Source organism: Thermobia domestica, chromosome 11 (genome assembly GCF_964235325.1).
Source record: "Thermobia domestica chromosome 11, izTheDome1.hap1.1, whole genome shotgun sequence".
NCBI classification, from domain to species: domain Eukaryota; kingdom Metazoa; phylum Arthropoda; class Insecta; order Zygentoma; family Lepismatidae; genus Thermobia; species Thermobia domestica.
In genome coordinates, this window is record NC_137464.1 from 115,761,467 (window position 1) to 115,784,466 (window position 23,000).

The 23,000-nt window shown below is 36.5% G+C and overlaps 1 protein-coding gene across 7 annotated transcripts in view; it reads right to left on the bottom strand.

Annotated features, from left to right (window-relative positions):
* Positions 1 to 22,655, bottom strand: part of LOC145664372 (uncharacterized) — a 57,549-nt gene extending 34,894 nt beyond the window's left edge. Inside the window, exons 1-3 of one of the 7 annotated variants that reach the window (XM_081731020.1) lie at positions 21,698 to 22,154; positions 14,600 to 14,968; positions 154 to 397 (exon numbers count right to left, since the gene is read on the bottom strand). In XM_081731020.1, the coding sequence (XP_081587146.1) occupies positions 154 to 374 (221 nt within the window). In that variant the 5' untranslated portion in view covers positions 375 to 397; positions 14,600 to 14,968; positions 21,698 to 22,154. The other 6 variants (XM_081731023.1, XM_081731022.1, XM_081731018.1 and 3 more) reach the window with 6 other exon arrangements.
* Between the last annotated feature and the right edge of the window lie 345 nt (positions 22,656 to 23,000).

Below are 23,000 nucleotides of genomic sequence, written 5' to 3' on the forward strand. Positions count from 1 at the left end.
AATACACTATTACTACTATACGTCACTAGAAGTCACTTTTAAAATATATGCAAGCTTTCTAGTGAGAACACTGTCATTAATACGTAAAAGCGATTACTACTTAACACTTCTCGCAATTTAAATCACTTGTTAAGTTACTATTAGAAAAAATACCTTCTTCCATTCGACTGGTCATTTTCAGTATTGTAACTGGGAGTTGGCGTAGACGGACCATCTGATGATAACACTTCGTCCTCAGAAGAAACAGTAATTTCCTCTTTAATGATATCTTCAAACACTGGTAGTTCTGGATCATCAGTGAAATCCTCATCTAACCCCTCAACTTCCTCTTTATGATTCACTGGTTTCTCTTTTAAACATTTATCTTCCGGCATTGTAACACTGGCTCGTTGCAGCACTGCAAATATATAAATATATATATATCTAAGAGTAAAATAAAGGACCATAGGAAAGACATGTTCATGACTAAGCGGTTGGCATTCTCGCTTTTGTTGCAGAAAGCATGAGTTAAATATCCGATAGGAGCTCAAGCGCTTCAGATCTCATGCTGAACTATAGGTTCACGTGGTGCTGAAAAGGAATAAAGTAAAATGCCACCGTAACGAACGCTAGTATAATGAAATATCAAATTGTGAAATTGCTTTCAGACCCCTTTCTTTTTCCCTATTTAATTAAATAGTTTAACGATTTTCGAAATTTCAGTATAGCGAATGAACACTTCGTATTTTTGCCTACATTTAACCTTAATTTTTCAGTATATAACATCCAGGTTTGCATCATAAATATTTATCTTATTATGTTATTTCATTAGTCAGATGATATGGTAGCCACTTTTCATACATGCACGCGATCGGTTGGCAGAATAGCGGTTTAAAAGTAACAAATAGGTGTTACTCCATTAAGTAAGTTTTGTGCATCCGCCAAACAAACATTACATTTAATCTTCAAGATTTTCTTGTCACGAAGTGGTGTGCCCGAATTTGTGTTAAACTTATGTCCAGTAGTTGGCGACTATCTCCTTTGTGTCTCAGGGTGTTCAGAAGAAAGTATAGATTTCTCCAATCAAAAGTGTGCACAATATGGTAGCACGAAATAAATACTGTATTTTCACTATTTGTCGGGGTAATCGCTATATCTCTACGAAGATTACTTTACTGGCTGTTGTCTAGGGTAAATTATATCTGGCGTCGAAATTATCCATATTATATATTTATTAATACTGGCATATACAGTGGATATGAACAAAACGCGAGACTTTAAAAAATGAAATGAAATCTTTGAGTTTTACGTTCCACGGTTAAGCCGGTTAGGCTAAAGGAGACGGTGATGAGTATTGAATGAAACGGTACGTGACGTTTGGGCGCCGCCGTTTGGGCGCGGACGTTTGGGCCCCGCCGTTTGGGCACTGGACGTTTGGGCGCGAAGCCATTTGGGCGCCAGACGTTTGGGCGCGAGTTAAAAAGTCGTTATGTTAGGCGCTGAGTACTAAGTTCGAATCAAGATATCACAAGGTGTCTACTGTAGTGGAAGTCCTTGAATTATACTGGATTTTGTTTTACATACTAGAAATACTGGAATTTCAAAATTATAAAAACTGAATTAACAATTAAATTTTGTAAATTTAAGTTTCAACGAAAGTTAAGTGTGCTTTTTATTTGATAACATTTCAAGCCAAATGTAAGTCGACCAGACTACATATGATTGACTGCATTACATACATAGTGAGCCTATTCCATTAAAAAACTTAAAGCAGGCCTTCTGCTGTAGTTACGCAATAAGTGTGAATGTCAAACACATTTCTAGTGGCTAAATGACCAATACATGTACACTTAACTATTATTTTTCACTTTGAAATCGTTGTTTTTTTTTCTTTCCCCACTTTCTTTAATGCAGATTAAATGCTTACAATGGGACGAAAAAAAAATGTGTGTTAAGTTTTGATTTTTATATTGGAATGTTAATAAAAAAAAGTGATACCAGAAATACAGCATACCACAGTTCCTAAACTCAATGTGTTAGACATCCTGTATGCAAAATATGTCTTAGACACCATGTATGCAAAATATCTTTCCCAAAACTCGATTAGGATATAGGATTTTTAGATTTCTGGGCTCTCGGCATCTAAGGCCATTTAGCCCGTCACGTTTGAGGGAGCACACTATCCGGGGAAAGGGAAGGAAGAAAGGATTGGGGAAGGAAGGAAGTGGCCTGGACCTATAAATTAGGTACCACCCCGGCATTTGCCTGGTGTGAATGAAGAAAACCCAGGAAAACCTCATTCAGGGTGGCTGGCCTGAAAGAGCGTGTTACACTTTTTCGACCGAGTGCCCCCACCGGGAATCGAACCCGGGACCGATCGCACCGAAGGCGAGAGTGTTAGCGACTACGCTGCAATCTTTTATTGGTAGTTCTTTATTGGACTTAAGGAAGAGAAGAGTTTGGCAAACGTAATACGAAAGAAAACAAATTTTAATATTCATAAATATGTAATTATTAACTTTCTTTAAAAAAAATACAAAAATTAAATCAATATGTTTTAATTAACATTAAGAAAATTAACAGTTCGTCTGATTCCTTTATTTCCTAGCTTTCTTATATAATACAAAAATTAGATCAGAAGTACAAGAATCGTGAACAAGCGAAAAATCAATCCATGACGAGGTTAGGCAACAAATGCCACAAACGCATTAAACTATTTAATTTAGATGAATAAATAAGATAGAGATAGAAAATATACAGATAAATGAGGTGAGATAAAGATAGAAGTGTAGGAAATGTATATATCTTGATTGGCGCTTAGTTTTCAGTGCCTAGCTTACTTTATATGTCGTAAATTGTGATTTTTACTATGTACCTCGCGCCCAAACGTCTGGCGCCTAAACGGCTTTGCGCCCAAACGTCCGGCGCCCAAACGGCAGCGCCAAAACGTCCGCGCCCAAATGGCGGCGCCCAAACGTCCTGTCCCGTGAATGAACGGTGGAATGAAAAAAGTGGGAGGAAACGGGAGAACCCCGAGGAAACCCACGCACACGGTATTTGTCCACCACAAAGTTCACTTGGCGGGGACTGGGATCGAACCCGGGACCCCAAGCACCAGAGGTGAACGCTCTACACTGAGCCACCGCAGCCTCGCGTGACTTTAATAGTACGATCAATAAACGTTTATTACAAAGAATGCTATCTACCGGACTAGTGTCCAAAGAAAGAAAATGCTAAAGACTATCAAAAGTAAGCAATCTTAGATTACAACAAGTATAATGTTACAACACCGCAGTAAACAAGTTCATAGACAGATGCAATATTTATAAAGAATCTAAGACATAATTTACTTGTATCCATCACTTAGGACGTCACTAACTCCAATACTTGCTTCCATTCAAGTATCAACCAAATTTTGGCTGTCCATACGGAAGAAATTCTCAACTCTCATTTGTGTTTTTCTAACATCACTCTGGTACTCAAGCGCTAGAGTGAAAGTCTAAAAACTAATCTTTCAAGTTTTGCTGACAGGAACTCAGCCCGCTGTTTCAAGGGCAACCAAAGTCACTGACGTAACTATTGGTGATCACTTACACACACGCGCTCAAAACTTGAAATTTAGGGTCAAAGTACAAAACTAATGCACGTGTTCAATTAAGGAAAGGATTTTTCACCTATTGCGTCATTATTCTTATTTTCTACCGAGACAGTTTCGGTGCATTCCACCACCTTCTTCAATCGACGAATCTTAATACGAATAATATTAGCACAAAGATGGTAGTATCCACCGAAATTGTCTAGGCAGAAAATAAGCACGAATAAGTAGGATGACGCAATAAGCAATTTTTTTAAACTGAAGATGAGTTATACATAACTAAAATAAGATTAACCGTAACCATTTAAAGTTTGAAATACTTCACATTACTTAGCTTAAAATTTCATATACAAACTTCAGCTTATAGCACCCGGGCATAACAGGAAAGTTGACTTACCTGTTCAATTTAAAATTACTGAGATTGGCAGTTTTTAATAAAGCTGTTTATAATTAAAATAAACACTAAGCTTGTGTCCTGAAAGATACAAAATTAGTACCTTTTAATTATTAATATGTATAGTACAGTGTCCATTAGCAAAAGCTGTTTATACTTCATCCCGATTCTTCTCAAGGTTGCCTTAGTCCACATTTATTGTAGAATGTTTGGTCTTAATGTAATACGACTCAAACACATTTCTTTCTACTTGTGATGACATTTTCCTAAAAACTTTGATCTTTTTAAAATTGTATTCTGATATTGCCTACATGTACAGTCCGCTGCAAAAAAACCTGCAACATGAGCATGTAAGTTTATTGTGAAACGACGAAGTCTTTTGTTCCAAAATAAACGTGCAGGGGAGGACGCCGAGGTTTCTCCTGGTGTGATTCGCGCCACTTAGACGTTATGTTGATTCCCTACGCTGTTAGGCGTAGTTTCACAATAAACTTACATGCTCATGTTGCAGGTTTTTTGCTGTGGACTGTACAATGTTGTTGCAAAATAATTTTTGAAGTTCCAAAAACGATTTCCAATATTTATTGCTGACTCGCAGCCAACCTGAAATCCAAAAATTTCTTCGTAACTTAGTTCACACTGAATGACAACTTAGGCCAATGCTTTTGGTTGATTTGCAGTTTAGCGTTCCGTTCAGTACCGAGGCTATACAACACGTGGACCTATAGTTTAACATGGGATCCGAACTACAAGGCTCTCGCCGGGAATTAAAGTTGAGTCTCCCGCACCAAAGGCGCGTAAGCTAACCATATAACCATGAGGGAGTTCTTTGGGCAATACGAAAAGGAGATCCACTTAGACTTTAGTACGACTTCTATTGAGTTATGATTTAAGTTGATTTTTTCTTAATCCAGTCTCCAATCTTTCCACGCAATTCAAATATAACCTCTTGATTATGTACATCTTATTTTTCCTAATGAATACTATAGGATACTTACAAATGAAATCAATATCTCTGCATTTTGTGTCGAATTATTGTTAATCCGTATGCAATATTTCAGCACGCGGTGGGTCCTTTGTAAACACCTACTACGGTTTGTAAACTGTTTTCTTTACACTGTTGAAACTGTTACCTTTTAATACCATAAAAACTAGAAATTTATAAATAGCCGTGCTTTTACTTATTGGAAAAGAGCTTCCTTCCATTCCAGTTGGTTATACAGCTCATATGAAGGACTATTATGAAAACTTGAATCGTTTACTGTGAGACATTGGATATTATGACTTTCAGTTGCTCAACTGTGGTGACCGAGTAATAGGGTCGTTGCTAGGTATGCAATTAGGTTATACAAAATTATGTTATTTGTGAATGGGACAGTAGAGACCGTCTCTCTCACTACTACAAAAGTGACTGGCGTACTAGAGAAACTCTTCATTTAGGCATCAAAAACGTGCAACATGAACCACTTCTACATCCTAAATGAATTTTGCTTCCCCTGCTATAGATTAAATTAAGTCTTACAAAAATGTTTTGTTACGAGTATGAACTTATACATAATAAATACTTAAAAGGAAAATTCCCTCGATCAAGTGATGTCAAAGCTAAGGAGGCTATCTGGATAGGCCCACAGATTCAGAGATCAACATTTCGATGAAACAGTAGGTGGTAAGAAAGCCGCGTGGGATCACATTTCTTGGGAAGACGCCGATCAATAGATTACAGAGAACTTCTGACGTGAAGAATTACGGTAACTGACGAAATAATCATACTTTTACTTGCTGAATCTAGAAAAGCGTTATTACTTGGTAACATTCTTTAATGGTAAGAGCATGAGTTAGAACTGATTTTAAAATAACAGCCAAGATGTTGGTAGATTGGCAATAACTTTTAATATGTAAGAGCATTACTGCATAAGGAGTCAGAAAGAATGTCTATTAATTATTCACAAAACCATATTGTTTTACGTGTTCATCATATTTTGTGTAACGTTATGCAGGTGATGCTTTTAGAAATTTTATTTCATACTTTTCTTTTTACCCTCTGCTCCCTCCCTATTAGGTTGTTTGTATCTCTAGGTTTGTGTGCTGTTATGATTATTATGTTGTAAACTTATAGTATACTGCGGGAAAAAAATAACCGCGGCTGTTTCTAACATCACTGTTTATGTTCTCTTTGAGTATAAAAAGTATGAATGAACAGATAAGTTATAACATATGACATAAGTCGTACTAGAGAATATCGTAAAAAAAATAAATAAATAAAATTTAAAAAATTTTAAAATGTGGAATATTTCATGAGAAACGACTTCTCCCGTATTGAAGGGTCATTAATGAAACATTTATGAAATGTAAGCAAAATCGCGTGAGCTCTTTTTAAAGAACTATCAAAAAACTTACTCAAGGAGTATACTTGGGTATTTTTCAGGAACAAATGAGTTGCGCTATATCCTCACGCTATTACTGATTTGGTATGAACAAAATCGATTGACTCGTGTTTGAAAAAATCATTCAGAAAGTATCCACCCCTATATATAAACTATTCAAAAGAAATTACTTATATTACAGTACAAGGTTACCAATGAAATCGTTGCAGCCTCTTTAAAAAATCGCATGTTTTATTTGTACTCTTCAGTAAACAGTCTTTATTTTGAAAAAAAAATAATAAATGAAATCTTTGCCACGATTATGCCGGCCCAGGTTAAGGAGACAGTGGGAGGAAACGGGAGAGCCCTGAGGAAACCCACGCACATGGTGTTTGTCCACCACAAAGTTCACTTGACGAGAGCTGGGATATAAATGAAACGAAATGAAATCTTTGAGTTTTATGTCCCACGGTTATGCCGATTAGGCTAAAGGAGACGGTGATGATGAGAAATGAATGAAATGGTGGATGGGAGGAAACGAGAGAACAGCGAGAAAACCCACGAGCACGGTGTTTGTCCACCACAAAGTCCACATGGCGCGAGCTCGGATCGAACCAGGGATCCCAAGCACCTGAGGTGAACGCTCTATCACTGAGCCACCGCGAGCTGGGATAGAATAAGGAACCCTAAGCACCAGATATGAACGCTCTACCACTGAGCCACCATGCTCCCCTTGAAATGAGTCGATATACATCGTTTCTTTTTTGTTCTTTCGATTCAAACTATTCCACGTTTCATTTATACATTCATGTTCGTATCGTATCATATAGAGTAAGAAAGCTTTAAGTGGCCCCCTCGAATGGCAGGGAGCTTAAATGGGAGGATAAACTGATGTTATTTTCAGGAGGATTATGCTTCAACTTTGTTTCAATATTATCAAATAGTAGTAGTATTAATATTATCAATAACTATATTAATAAAATTAAATATTAATAGTATTCATGAACTATTTTGATAAAACTTTGAACTATCAATATCAGGGTTGGCAAAAACCATGGTTTTTATTAAAAAACCAAAAAACCAGATTTTTTGGGTTTAAATCCGATTTTTTTAAAAATAATTTACTCTATGTATTTATATTAGATATGGACAGAAATTAGATTGTTTCGCCTTGGTGTTATTATGCAACAAGAATGTTATGCTGGAAGGGGTCACATAAGCTTAAAGCAGAATCCAAACCGCTTCTCGGCTTATATCCAAGAGAAATTGTCCATTTCGACACGAGACCGGGAATAATTGGTCACAAATGCGATTGCCGACTCACTCACGAAGGACTCCTGATAAAAATACGTTGTACTGATCTTTACATAGGTCTAGTTGTTAATATAATTGTCAAGAGTCATTTCAGAAGGACAAAATGATAAACAGTTACACAAGTAAAAACATTATACTAAATTATATATAAATCGGGAAACTCCCGCCTTAGCCATTGGGAAACTCCTGTTATTACTTTAAATGTATTTGTATGTAAATTTTAAAGTCAACATATCATAATCACTACGCTGCAACTGAGGTATTAAATTACAAATTTGGTATGTAGATATCATTCAATAAAATGAAAACAAAGTCGAATCCAAGCTGATGTTGGAAGCTACGTAGGCAGTTGATACATTTTTACCAATTTCTATCAATATATTTAAGCAACCTTGGCTTCTTTATAAAATAACAGGCATTCAGGCAAGTAGAAATATATAATTTGGTTTCGTTTCGTATGTTTAGGCTTAACATCCTTATGAAATACCAAGGTTATCACGGAGAAGACTTTCGCTTAAAGGGACACCTCGAATCGCTACTTACTTTACACTTGAAAGATGGGTTGTAGTTTGACCCAGAATTGAACACGGGACCCCTTGATTAGTAGGTGAGAAGTAGATAAACGGAATGCAGATGGTGTGATATGTGGAGACGTCACCATGAAGTTCATATGATTTAAAGCATTTTTCGTTTTTTTTTTTTTTTTTTTTTTTTGTTTAAACCAGTTGGTTTTTTTGAAGAAAAAAAACAGCTGGTTTAAACCAGCCAACCCTGATCAATATAATGTACTTCTTCACTTGTCTTGATGAAAAAATCTTTGAACGTACTTTGCACTCAGTGCACCATAATCACTCCAGTGTTTAGATGGTGATGGAATATTTGGTGTAATACAATGTGGGAGGAAACGAAATCTTTGAGTTTTACGTCCCACGGTTATGCCGGTTAGGCTAAAGGAGACGGTGATGATGAGTAATGAATGAAATGGTGGAATGAAGAAAGTAGGAGGAAACGGGAGAACCCCGAGAAAACCCACGCACATGGTGTTTGTCCACCACAAAGTTCACTTGGCGGGGGCTGGGATCGAACACGGGACCCCAAGCACCAGAGGTGAACGCTCTACCACTGAGCCACCGCGGCCCCGGGAGGAAACGAAAGTACCTCGAAAAAACCCAAGAAACGATGCTGTCCATCACAAACTTACTTGACTGGGGAACAACTTGAGCGATGATGAGTAAGTCACTTCTACTCTTTTATATAATAATATAGACAAAGTAATCGATAATAGCAAACATATGCCTTGGTTTAAAGAGGATAATGAATGTGATTTAAATGTAGGGTGACCAGACATACTCTTTTTAAGAGTATTATACTCTTTTCCAGGTTCATATACTCTATACTCTTTTTTCTTCCCAAAAATATCGAATTATACTCTTTTGTGGTATTTTCAATTTCATTTAACGTTTATTGCATTTTCCCATTGAAAATTGCATTTTTTCCCATGTAAAAACTTGGACGTAGACAACACTGTGCTGCGTTTCTCGTCCTCGTTGCATTGTAGAGTTACCAGATTTTCTTTTTGCAAAAGAAAAAAATAATAATATAACTAAACTGTTTTTATTAGTTAGTACTAAAACTATAGTAAAGACGTGAGAATTAAAGTGATAGATTTACCCAAACTTTCAACGTTTTAATTATTAAATTGTTAATTAAATTGATTGAGTACCTCGAATCATTTATATTTTCGGAATTTATATCTGTTATTCCTACAGTTCATGGCACGGGGTTTTGTTTTCCCTGGTAGTGGGAATCGCGCAGTGATTATTATTCTGCGTACGTACACTCAATCAATTATTCGAGGATTGGATGGATTTATTTTATTAACAAGTCGCGAGGAAAATGTCAGTATAATTAAGCGTTTGAAATAAGCTATCCTTGCATTAAAAGGGCCCGCAGTAACTATGTTTACAAAGCATGGTGCACGGTATGCAAGAAGGAGTTCTCTATAAAATAATAATAATAATAATAATAATAATAATAATAATAAAGGGAAATATGATACAGAACAACATATAAAATCTAAGTCGCACACTGAATGCTCATTACTTCCGAAGCAGGTAAGTTGGATAGTTTTTTCACCACACAATCTTCAGAAGAGCTAGATTTAATTCGACTAGAACTTGTGTGGTCATACTATAATATTAAATATAACCACTCTTTTAGAAGCATGGACTGCACTAGCAAACTTTTGAAATCAAAAGTGAATAAAAATTGGCATGTGCGAGAACGAAAACGCAGGCTTTGTTAACAAATGTGGTGGGAGTGTGGTCAGAAAATATTTTAAGTAATAGTGTTAAAAAGGCTCCTTTCGTTGTTGTTGCTTGTGATGCTTCCAATCGTAAAGCAACCAAACTCATGCCTGTTTTAGTGCGGTACTGTGAAGTAGATACTGATATTAATGTAAAAACATATCTTCTAAACATTCATAGCATATCAAATGAAACCTCGGAAACTGTGTCGAACGTATTAATGGGTACATTACGTCAGGTTGTTTGGAAAATAAGGTCATCGGTTTTGTAGCTGATAATGCACCAGTAAATTTTGGAAGCATAAAAAATAAAACAACAGGAAAAGTGCATAGCGAATTAGAGTGCAGGTTGAAGAAAAATGTTTTGCCTATCGGATGTGGGGCTCATATCCTTCACAATAGAATTTCTGTGGCGTGTTCGAGAGTAATACCGATCGATGTTGAGAATTTGTTTTTTAAAATATACAACCATTTCAGTATTTTTACTGTAAGAACAGAAAGTTTGAAAAACTTTTGTGAGTTTATTGGCTGTCATTATGAGGGTCTTTTGTATCATTCAAAGACGATATTCTTGTCTCTACTTCCGTGTGTAGAAAAAAAATATACGTCAGTATGAACCACTTAAGGGATACTTTTTGAGTGCTAAAAATGCTCCAATAGCTATAGTCAATTTTTTTCGAGACGAAACAAGTGAGTTGTGACTGTATTTCCTGTATGCTCGGCTAATCTCGTTCACTGAAACAATTACAAAAATTGAGAGAGAGGATATAACAGCGACTGAAGTTTCTGTTGAATAATTTGAACTTCGAGGAAATACAAAGACAGAATTGAAGAAAATTGAATTTTTTCCGTTTTCTACTAGAAATTTACTTACGAAACTTGTAAAAGAAGGGAATATAAAAGAGGAATATGCCTACTCAGTGTCAAGAAGGTTTTACTTTGAAGTGATAACATACTTAGAGATGTGGTCACAACGTTTTTTCGGAGAAGTAAACAAGATGAAACATTTACTACTTGACACATCAGTTTACCTATGAAGAATTTCAGGAGTCGTTTGCATATTTCTATGAACAGGTAAAACATGTAGACAGTTCGTTGGAATTCAGTGATGATGATATTTTTGACACTTACTGTGCAATATCCAGATGTGTTAAAGAACACCTTGAACAATGGGGAGAGAAAAGAGAGACAATGATGGGCAAATGGAAAATAATGTACAAAGATTTAGTGCGGGCTGGGTCAAATTTAAAAGTGATTGTGCCACTCGTGGAACTCTTGTTTACTTTACCGGGCACTAATGTTGATTGTGAGAGGCTCTTCAGTGCTACTAACACTTACTGGAGCGAGGAAAAAAGTCAACTCACAGTGTCGACACTGGAACAAGTGATGAAAGTGTAGTTCAACGTAAGCATGACCTGTGAAGAGTTCAGATTAGCAATAAAGGATGACATTAACTTACTCAAGAAAGCAAGATCGTCGCAGAAGTATGAATGATGGTGAGTGAAACTGTTTTAAGTATTTAACTCATTTTCATGCGCATTGGATAAAATACTGTAATTCATCTTATCTTCATACTTACTGTCAATTTTTTTTCGATATACTTTTTTGGATTTAAAAAAATCTGGTCACCCTATTTAAATGTAATGTGACGTTATACATAGAAAATTTATCTTTTATCAAGTTAATCATTAGCATGTCATATTTTTCATAATTTGGACTTTTGATTTTCATATTTTGTCTCCATACTTTGCCTGTCTTTAGTAATAACTTAACATTAATACACAAACTAAAGAACCTAGAAAATATTTTAATTTAGGTCATTTGAAAATAATATCGCACATTCTAGGAACAAGTAAAGAATAACAGAGCCTGCTTGATTGTAGCTTAATAAATTACTATACAGATATTGGAGGTATTTATAAGAGGTGATAAAACAGAAGATAATGCGCAAATACAGTACATACACTGCTTTTCAGTTCAGAAGAGTTCTGAAGATAAGAAAAATTAGTAATTTTGTACAACATCTGGTATTCGAACTACTCAGTAGTATTAATACTATTTAAAAACAATTAGAAATACTTAATATATGCTGTACTTGATTATTGGAAATTGGTTAAGTTTCGAAACACAATAACATTGCGCTTTTATTTTTTCGAAGTGGAATTGTGTGGAAAAGCAATGGGACTACCAGAATGGGGTAGATTAAAATTCCAGGGAACAGTATACACCCTCCATTCCAAAAGAAACCGAACTTTTGAAAACAAATAGTACCACTAGTGCCATCTGTTGTAATATTTTACCGGTAGATGGCGTAGTCCCTCATTGACAACTGGTATAAATGTCATGACATTTGGATGCACGGCAGCAAAGTTATTGCGTTTCAACTGTCAGTGTGTTGTGTACATCGGTCGGAAAATGAGTTTCAAACAACGAGCTGCAATTGAGTTTTGTGTTAAACTGGGTAAAACTTTTAGTGAAACGCACCAAATGCTACAAAATGCATATGGTGATGAGTGTCTATCCCGTACGCAAGTTTACGAGTGGTTCAGGCGATTCAAATCGGGTAGAGAGACGCTGGATGATGACGAAAGATCAGGCCGTCCCAGAACCGGATTATCGGAAGAAAACATCGAAAAAGTGCGTGAATTCATCAAACATAACAAAACATCGTCGGTGAAAGTTATTTAAATGGAATTAGGCATTCCTCAAACAACCGCATACCGCATTTTGACCGAAGTTTTGGGCCTTAAGAAGGTTAATTCGCGGTTTGTACCACACAAACTCACCGAAGACCAAAAAGTTGATCGAATTGCGCATTGCAAAGACATCGTTAAAAGTGCTCGGCAGGATCGAAACTTCTTGAAATCGATTGTAACTGGTGACGAGACGTGGTGTTTTGAATATGAGCCCGAAACAAAGCGGCAAAGTGCTGAATGGAGAGCGCCGGATGAAGGGACACCCAAAAAAAGTCGCTTGGTGAAGTCAAAAGTTAAGGTGATGCTGATTTGTTTTTACGATTCAAAAGGAATTATCCACAAAGAATTTGTTCAGCCCGGCCAGACAGTCACTGGAGAGTTTTACTTGGGCGTCATGAAGCGTTTGCTGGCAAGAATTCGTCGTATTCGGCTCGAGTATCGCGAAATCGGCAGTTGGACTCTTTTGGACGATAATGCACCATCGCATCGTTCGCGACTTGTAACTGAATTTTTGGTCAAAAATCACATTATTCGGTTGCATCATCCGCCCTATTCACCAGATCTCGCTCCGTGCGATTTCTATATGTTCCCGAAACTGCATTTGGCGATGAAAGGAAAGTGGCACGCATCGATTGATGCCATTGAGAAGGCGACGACCGCCGTCCTAAAGACCATTCCAATAAAGGACATGGAGAAGTCGTTTGACAACTTGTTGGAGCGTGCAAATATGTGTATCGATGCAGAAGGGGAATACATTGATTAATAAAAATGATTTGTTCCAAAATGTACATGTTTTTTTAAAACGTTCGGTTTCTTTTGGAATGGAGGGTGTATATATCTCTCTATCTATCTATTACCGTTTATGCTCTACGTCGTCTACTACTTCTGGTTTGAGTATCGGCTCCAAAAACGAACTCGATTACCAACTTTGGCTCTCTACGTTCTGACCAAATTTGATAATGATTGGTCAACTAGTTCTCGAGACTTTTTGTCTCCCGGATATATAAAGGAGTTTCGATAAACCGAACTCCTTAATTAGTGAAAAAATTAAAATGTTTTAACAATTATTTCGACTGGTCAGAACCTGACTTGTACGATTATATAACCATGTTGTGGTGGATACCTGATAATTTCAACTGCAACGGCGAAAGTATAGTGGTAGTTATGCACTGCTTTTTGCTGGATTATCAGAATTAATTATCCATAAATACTACGTCAAAAGTCCTTAAAAGTCACAAACAGGAAGTATAATACTATTAGCTGCATATCGATGATTAATAAAGTAAAGAAATGGCAAGGTTCTAGAACACAGGTCCCCCTTTCTATTTAGCTGTAATGAAGGCAAAACAACATGCCCTGTGCGGCTCTAACCCGACTTCACTCGCTAATGCTCGCTTGGCAATACTATGTGAATTACATATTAAACTTGGGTACAGAAAAGAAACAATCTAGCTACTAACCTATATGGGGGGGACCTGTGTTCTAGAACCTTCCCGAAAGAAACTTACGTTCTGGAGAAAAAACCGAGTTAGGAGTTTTGAACATTCTTTTTTTGTGGGGAAGGGGTCTAATGGCCAGCACGTGGTCTCGGGTTTGATTCCAGATGGGACAGCAAAATAAATAAATAAATAAATAAAATAAAAATAAATAATTTCATAATCATTCAATTTCGTTAGTCATCTGCCTCCTTTAAAGTAAAGGGGATACTTGTAGAACGACAAACCAAATACTTTAATTTTTTTTTTTTATTTATTTACTTTTTTTTTTACAAAAAGATAATGAAAATCCTGTAAGGGCTTTGGGAACCCTAACAATGTAACAATGGCAACTGAACTGCTAGCTTAACACTAACTTAATATATATATATATATATATATATATATATATATATATATATATATATATATATATATATATATATATATATATATATATCTTGGGTTCTATGTGCACCTGAATTAATGACAGTGGAATCTTCTTCCCAGACGTACAGTTTTCAGCCTCATATAACCTCTGGTAGTAGACGAATTCTATTTTTTTTTTTTTCCAATGTAAATTATTGCATTATTCTTTCTTAAAAAGATTCGCGCTCTTAATTTGGAAAATGGCAAGTTTCTTGTTAAGTCTATTACCACCGCATAATCTTCCATGTTTTCTCTTTTTCTCACACCAATATTACGATGATCACATTTGAATATTTAACTCTTGTCCACTTCCTTATTTTCAATGCCTTCCTACATTTACCACACTTCGTGCTTAATTTCAGTAAGGTGTGTCTCTTCACAAAAAGGAATAACTTGTGTTCCTCGCCAACATACGTCGCTATAAAACAAAAAATGGAAGACGTAGCTTTTAACAGTGTTAAAATAACCGATTCCGCATTTCTTTCATGAAAATTTTACGTATTTTTCGTATTCCTGGACCTACTCTCCGGCACTTAACCCATAGAAAGGGTTAACTGCTGTATCGCCGGATCAATTTTAGGAAATCTGTCGGGTCAATTGGAGAATTTATTTAGGTTTGTGAAGAAGAATGACTGAGAGTCAGGTAAGGGGAATACAGTAGTAAAAGTTAAGAAAATTGTTGTATTTTTTGGTTGCTTTTGATGTTATAAGCGGCACTACATGTGGAGGCAGATGGGATATTTCGCGGAGAGGTACACTTGTTTTACTATACGGATCCATAGATTGTAAAATGGGGCAAGAAACATTTGGGCAAGTCTTTATTTTGCCCATTTCATGTCGAGAACATAATCCAACTAACCCCCGCGGGCTTCTAACCCGTTCCTCCTCCTCCTCCTACTATTACTACTACTGTACTACAGTAAAACTATACACCTATAACGTAATCTAACGTAATGTAATCCAACCAAATATAAGCGAATGAAGTACATTTTGGTACTTTTTTCAATTTTCAAATTGGTCCGGCGATACAGCAGTAATACCAACAGAAATATACATTTACACGTTTTTCATTATAACAAAAATATCTTTATAAGATATTTACCTTGTTAAAGTACTTATCTTAACCTAAAGAAATGGCAATATCTGTGAACTGATAGTGATTACCGAACATCGTATAATAACGTATCGCCCTTTCCGGGTTGTACTGCGCTCAACTCGTAGCGTTCCTGCTTTTTAGTGGCAACCTAGCACAAGTTGACTTGTATTTTCTGCACACTTTTACTTTGTCAGCTGAAAAGCTGGCGCGGGTCAGCTTATCAGTTTACCGGCACTTTGAAATGAAATTGAAATTTTTGGGCTTTACGTCCCACGATTATGCCGGCTGGGCTAAAGGAGACGGTGAAGATGAGAAATGGTGGAATGAAGAAAGTGGGAGGAAACGGGATAACCCCGAGGAAACCCACGCACACGGTGTTTGTCCACCACAAAGTTCACTTGGTGGGAGCAGGGTTTGAACCCGGGACCCCATGCACCAGAGGTGAACGCTCTACCACTGAGCCACTGCGGCCCTACCGGCACTTTATCGTAGTAATTTGGGTACAGGTTCTGAATAGTCCGTCAAATTAGAAGGACATTTGTCTTTCACTTCTCTTGCTTCTAATCATTCCCTAAAATGTTTAGTGCTATTACCCTGACACATGCCCAAATAACTGCGTACAGAATAGTAATAAAGGAGCAAACTGATGCGCTTCGCCTATCGAGTATAAATATGTGTCCTGACGTACGCCATAAAAACGAATGTGTAAAAGAATAAGTTAACCTTTGCTAGGTGCCACTAAAAGCCAGAACGCGGGAAGGTTCCTAGTAACTAGGTTGGTTTCTTTCTGTATCAAAGTTTAACTTATAATTCACACAGTATTACCGAGAGAACGTTAGCGAGTGAAGGCGGGTTAAAGCTTAGCAGGGCATGTTGTTTTCTGTCTTTATTACAGCTAAATGTGACGGGGGATCTGTTTTCTAATCTTGCCCTAGAATATTATCTGAGAGTCTAGGTAGGAGCGCAACAGAGGGGCACGTGGGGCGTGTCAGCGACGAAAGGTATTTGCATAAACGAAAATAGTGGAAAGCAGAAAATCACACAGGTTAGAATACTTGTAATGGTTTTACATCAAGAAATTAAATGCATGTAGGCCTACGCATAAAATACAGGAAACTACATCGTGCAGGACATTTCTGCTGTAACACGGGACCACATAAATATCGAAAAAAAGTACGAAAATGTATTAAATTACGACAGGTTAGGTTAGGCTGAGTGGAAGTCACTCTAAACACGGTATGTCACAACCTTGACTGCCTTTCCCGCCACCCAGATGGCCGAACTTTCTTTGTGTTTCTGCGATGAGCTTTTGTAAGTGAAAAGTTTTCTGCAGGAATTCTGCCACAATTTTCCGCAGGAGAAACACTTGTGATTCTCAAAAATACGCTTTACGCGACGTAAAAAACAGTTCAAAGTATATTTATGCGAGTAGTCCGTCTATTTAAGACATCTACACATAGGAGGCATGTTTCTATACTTTTCTGTCCGCTATATATTTTTTTTTTTTTAATGTTCTGGCAATTTTTCTGCATAGGCGAGGCAAATTATCTGCGATCACATCGCAGATCGCGGCATGCTCTGCTATGGGGCCCGCCACTACATTATAAGGTACCTCTTCGTCAAAGAGTCCCTTCTACATCCACATCCAGTGCCGCTTACATCAAAAACAAACAACAACCACCACCTTCTTAACCCACCAATCACCTCACCTAGCTTTCAGGGGGGCGCAGTGGCTCAGTGGTAGAGCGTTCACCTCTGGTGCTTGGGGTCCCGGGTTCGATCCCAGCCCGCGGCAAGTGAACTTTGTGGTGGACAAACACCGTGCTCGTGGGTTTTCTCGGGGTTCTCCCGTTTCCTTCCACTTTCTTCATTCCACCATTTCACTCATCTCTCATCATCACCGTCTCCTTTAGCCTAACCGGCATAATCGTGGGACGTAAAACTTAAGATTTCATTTCACCTAGCTTTCACTCATCATTTTCATAAAAGCTATTAAAATTCAAAATTTTTCAATTCCTACGTTCTTAAGTGACTTTAGGGTTCCTTTCGTTACAAAGTGCAACTCATCCGGTAAATTTCCTAAAATTGGTCCGCCGATACAGGAGTTAACCCTCGTGCAGAAATACTTTGCCGATGGAAACTAGTATTTCACACAGTCATCTATGATATTCACTCTTTCATTTTAACCCTTGTAATGATTGACACATCTGTAAATATAAAATACTGTTTTCCTCCATTGTGCAGAAATGTCCCAAGAGTGGAAATTATTATCCTAAAGAATCCTCTTTCATATGCACTCACTCATTTTCACCGTAAAATTACCGTTTCTATGACGTACTATTCTGCACCAGTGCAGTTTTTTTGGACATGCGACAAGGAAATAACACTCTAGATCATATTAGGACATTTTTAAAGTAAAATGAGGCCTATGTTTAGCAGAAGGGGTCCAGTTCTTTTCTCTAAAAAATGTTACAATATTGGTAATTTCGGAGTATGTTTAGTACAGGGGGTCCAGGAGCACGTAAAAAGCACAAAATTTACAGGAGAAATGAATGATGCATGTAAATAGACGTAACATAACGTAACCGATCTAACCTAACCTATCATACACTACAGGGTTTGAAACAACCCGGGTTTTTCTGAAAAAGCCCAACCCACTCGGGCCCATATGGGTTTTTTCGGGTATAATTGGGTTTTATCAAAATATTTTAACGTCTTTGGGGTAAAAGTGTTAAAATGTGATTTATATTTCAAGATTATCATTGTCACAACTTGCAACAATTTTCTATTCACTGCTGTTTTGAAAAAATGGCCGCCATTTTGAAATTTTACGTCGGATTATCGCCAAAATATATACAGTTAATTTAGAGTATCTCGTGCTTCTACTCTAAAAATTTCGACTTAAAAGACCGAAAATTGCACTTTGTAGCGTGCGTACCCGCTATTTTGAAAAAAATAAATTGTCACCATTTTGAAATTTTACGTTGGTATACCGCCAAAATCTACACAGGAAATTCAGTGTGTCTCGTGCTTGTACTCTAAAAATTTACACGTAAAAGACCGGAAGCGATTCCTTGTACTATGTGTGGTACAAGCAGACGAACGAACAAATGCAGATTGAATCATCTCAGAAGTCTCATCGACGTTTGCCAAATATGAACACCAAATATATTTATTTAACAGCGTAAAATAAATATTTTTTTATTGTTGAAGTTTACTTCGATACCTTGTGCGTTCAATTACAGGAATGTCCTGAGCACTTGTTACAAGAGGGATCTTTCCAGAAAATTAATTTAAGACCATCAAGAAAGGTATAATTCATATTTTATAAAATAAACTAGCTTTTGGCTAGCTGGGGGCTCTGCCACCAGGCCCCCGAGTTTGCTCGCTCTACGGCCTCGCATTTTTTATCTATCGCCCTTTGCATCAACAGTGAATTTCGAGAACTTGCTCTTCATATTTCCTGAATCTGCCCATCTGGGGGCTTCGCCCCCCACGCATTGTCTTTGGTCGGCCTATCACATTTTCCTATCACGAACCCACAATTCTATCATTTCTTTTCCTATTTCAACTATTTAAAAGATAAGATTTCATATCTCAAGAAAACTTCCATTTAAATAACAAGGGAATTTCTTTATCACCCTTTAGACCCCTAAAAATATTTAAAATATTCACTTTTGGCTATTTTCCTATCGGTTAGTCCTGGAATGCTATAATCATGCCAAATTTCATCATTCTAATCATGCCGGAAGGGCCTAAACATTTTGGGGTGTAGAAGACGTCCCATATAAATAACATGGGAAAGACTTTTCAGTTCCTCATAAAACCACTCTACGGTTGGAAATTTTTATATCTGATGTTTCACTTAGGTAACGATTACAAAAACGTACAAGCATACCGAATTTCATGTTTTTATTCCAATTCCAAGTACCTAAAATATGAGATTATAGGTCCAAAAAAAGGCCCATTTAAATAACATGGGAAAATTTTTCATCCCCTCTTTAGACCCCCTAAAAATTAAAAATGTTCACTTTTGGCAATTTTTTTGTCGGTTAGTCCCGGAAAGTTACCATCATGCCAAATTTAATCATTGTAGCCCTACAGGAAGTGCTCAATAATTTATGTGAGCTCATGTAGTTTTATATATAGTTAGGATGTTTCAGAATGTCTTAAATTAAATTAAATATCTTCCAGCATAAAATAGTTTTATTGTTGAGGTATTTAGTTCCGGTGCTTTGTGCGTTCAATTGGGGGAATTTCCGAGAACTTCTTTCGGGCCTTCTTTTCCCCCTATACATAGGAAAGGGGTACGTAGTTTTCGGAACTCTGAGCATCGAGTTTCTTAAATTTGATGAATTTTTACGCTTTTGTTGGTGTTGATTCTACAGAATGCTTATTTGAAGAGTACATACAAATAACTGCACTAAACTGTTGTTGTTGGAAAACTAAATTTTACTGAAGAATACTTGTGTTACCATCAAAGGTAACAAATAATACTAATAGTGTTACTAATGCACTACATGTTTACTGGTAGTACCGGCATCTATGGCTTTAAACGCGTTAAACGTATGAGGGACAACGTCCCTTGGCGTCGCCGAATTGGCGAGCACACGATTCACGGAAAGTTTTTTCTAAAATATAAAATTGCATTTTTTCTTCCTTCAAATAGGCTATAAGCGTAATCCATAAATTAATTTGTTACTTAATTATCTCAAGCTAAGGTAAGTTTTTTTTTTTTTTTTTTTTTTTTTTTTTTTTTTTTTTTTTATTCATTCAGTGCATTCAGAACTTTATAAAGGTCTTATGTTGAATGTTGTATGCCTTAACGGAAAGCATTCAATTCGACCAAGGAAAGTCCAAAATCTGATAAAAATCACTTTCAATGTGATCACCTTGGTTGCATCAATAATATATTAACAAAAAGCTCAAAAACCCAGGTGGGTTTTAAGGTGGGTTTTTCAGGTGGGTCCAACCCGAAAAAACCCGGTGGGTTTTTTCGGGCTGGGCCCACTTGGGCAAACCCTGATACACTAACCTAAGCTAACCTGAAGTAACTTAAACTAACCTATTAGTAGAAATAAGCGAAATTCTATCATTTTTTGGAAAATTAAGCGGGACCGCTACACTAATATAACAAAAACTAAACTAAACTAACCTAAACTAAACTAACCTAACCTAACCTAACCTACCCTAAACTAACCGAATGTGAACAGAAATTACGGGCTAAGTTTAGAGTTGCCTCTCCGTTTTATGTAAAAAAAAAAAAAAAATTAGGAAAATTTACAGGATAAATGAGGTGAGAAATTATGATTTGGAGTTCTTATGTGACGTTTAGATGTGTAAGTTTGGTAGTAAAGGTATGTTTAATACGAGGAAAGATGTGTGGAAGTTGGTACTATTTGCAAGACGCGGAAGATTTCATGATTCAGCAGCATGCCCATTTTATGTCGTGAACAGAACCCAACGAACCCCTGCGGGGCTTCTAAGCCGTTCTCACTACTACTACTACCCCTACTCCAACTTCTACTGCTACTACTTCTTATACTATTGATCTGTATAATAAAACTGAACGTTTTTACGTTTTTACTGCTTTTTTGTGGGTTTGAAACTGGAGGGGCAACTCTAAACTTAAGCTCTAAAATCATTTTATAAAGTGGCCTCCATATTCCTTATCTCGACTGTTTCGATTTAGGCTGCAGGTATATATAAACCAGCAACTACATTGGCAATCTCCTTACTTACTTATCAATAGTATAAATTGTAATAATCCTAGCTTGGAATCTTGCTCAAAATAAACTGATATATCAAGATTTAAAACACATTTTTCTTTGTAAGTTTAAAGAGTAAACCTCTCTCTATATAAACTGTATACTAACATGTGAAGGCCAGGTATCGTTACTTCATCACTGTATAATAATATCAAACTAACGTACAAGGTAATACAAACGTGACTAATTATACAATTTGATTCCTTTTGCACTATTAATTAGAAGTGTTTAAAGAGTATTCGAAATCCAAAGATTATACTATTTAAATACACTAAATAATTACCTAAATTTCACTTAAATTTATCAATTTCACTTTCAATATATCAATGTGCATCACTTCGTGTATTACACCTGTAGTACACACAAACTCGGGTTCATCTCATCGCACCCATCAAGTCACAAAAAATGAGCGTCCAGTGACTGAAGAATCGATTCGATGCAAGTCACTTATTGAGCGTAAATACTGCGTATGTATACATGAATTCATTGAATTTAAACTCATATTAGTATTTGATACGGACTTTCAAGAAATCAACGAAATAAATAGACAGTTATGGTACGGCGATTGATAAACGTAAATACTGAAAGGAACAAAAGGTATTAAACTACAATACTCGAAACCATGGGTCCTTCTGACAAATAACCAAATATATTTTCTTGTTAAAATACGCTTTTATGTTTCAAAATAACTATTAATAATGTTATTTATTAGTATTAATAAGTCAGAAAAAATATGAGGGCATTACAGAATAATATTACAAAGAAACAGCAAAGAAGTTCCGGATGATTCGTTCTTAAATCACAATTTAGTCACTGTTATTGCATTTATAAGACTTAACAGCTCCATAGCTTAGTTTTGTTTGAGTTACACCATTATTTGTTTATATACACTGCTAAGACAATGTCATTTAAAAGGAGACAAGGCTGTATCCACAATTCTTAATTTTTTATGTCAAATTCACTGCTTTAAGCATTTATTGAATGTGAAAATTCTTCAATCAAAGCCACTACGTACGGTACGAAGGTCATGAAGCAAGTAATTTTCCAATTCATTCGTTCCAAACCGCACCCTTCTTTTCACCGTCTAACAAAATCACGCGCCCTATTCTGTAACCTTCAGTCCCAACATAGCGAAGGAATATGAATAGCACTTATAATGTATGTAAGTCAACACTAGTCGAGGCACTCCTATTTATTTACACGTGCTGGGAAATTCGCGTTCGCAGTAGCATTCGGATGCAATGGAGGCGCGGCCTAACAATTATTATCGAAAATAGTCCCAATCATTTGTGCTGGGTTGTGCGTTTAAATTTTCGTTTCTGCTATCAACTATAATAAATAAAGAGAAAAAAGGGTGGAGATGGGAATGACTTGATAGTCAAGTGAAATTCGCCACCAATAAAAACATTTTCAAACTATTTTGTGCAGTTTTATTATACGGATCCATAGTATAAGTAGTAGTTGTTGTAGATAGAATGGGTCAGAAGCCTCGCAGGTGTTTGTTGGGTTCTCTGTTCTCGACATGAACTGGGCAAATTAAAGACTTGTCCAAATTTTTGTGTATTAATACATTTTGCAATCTATGG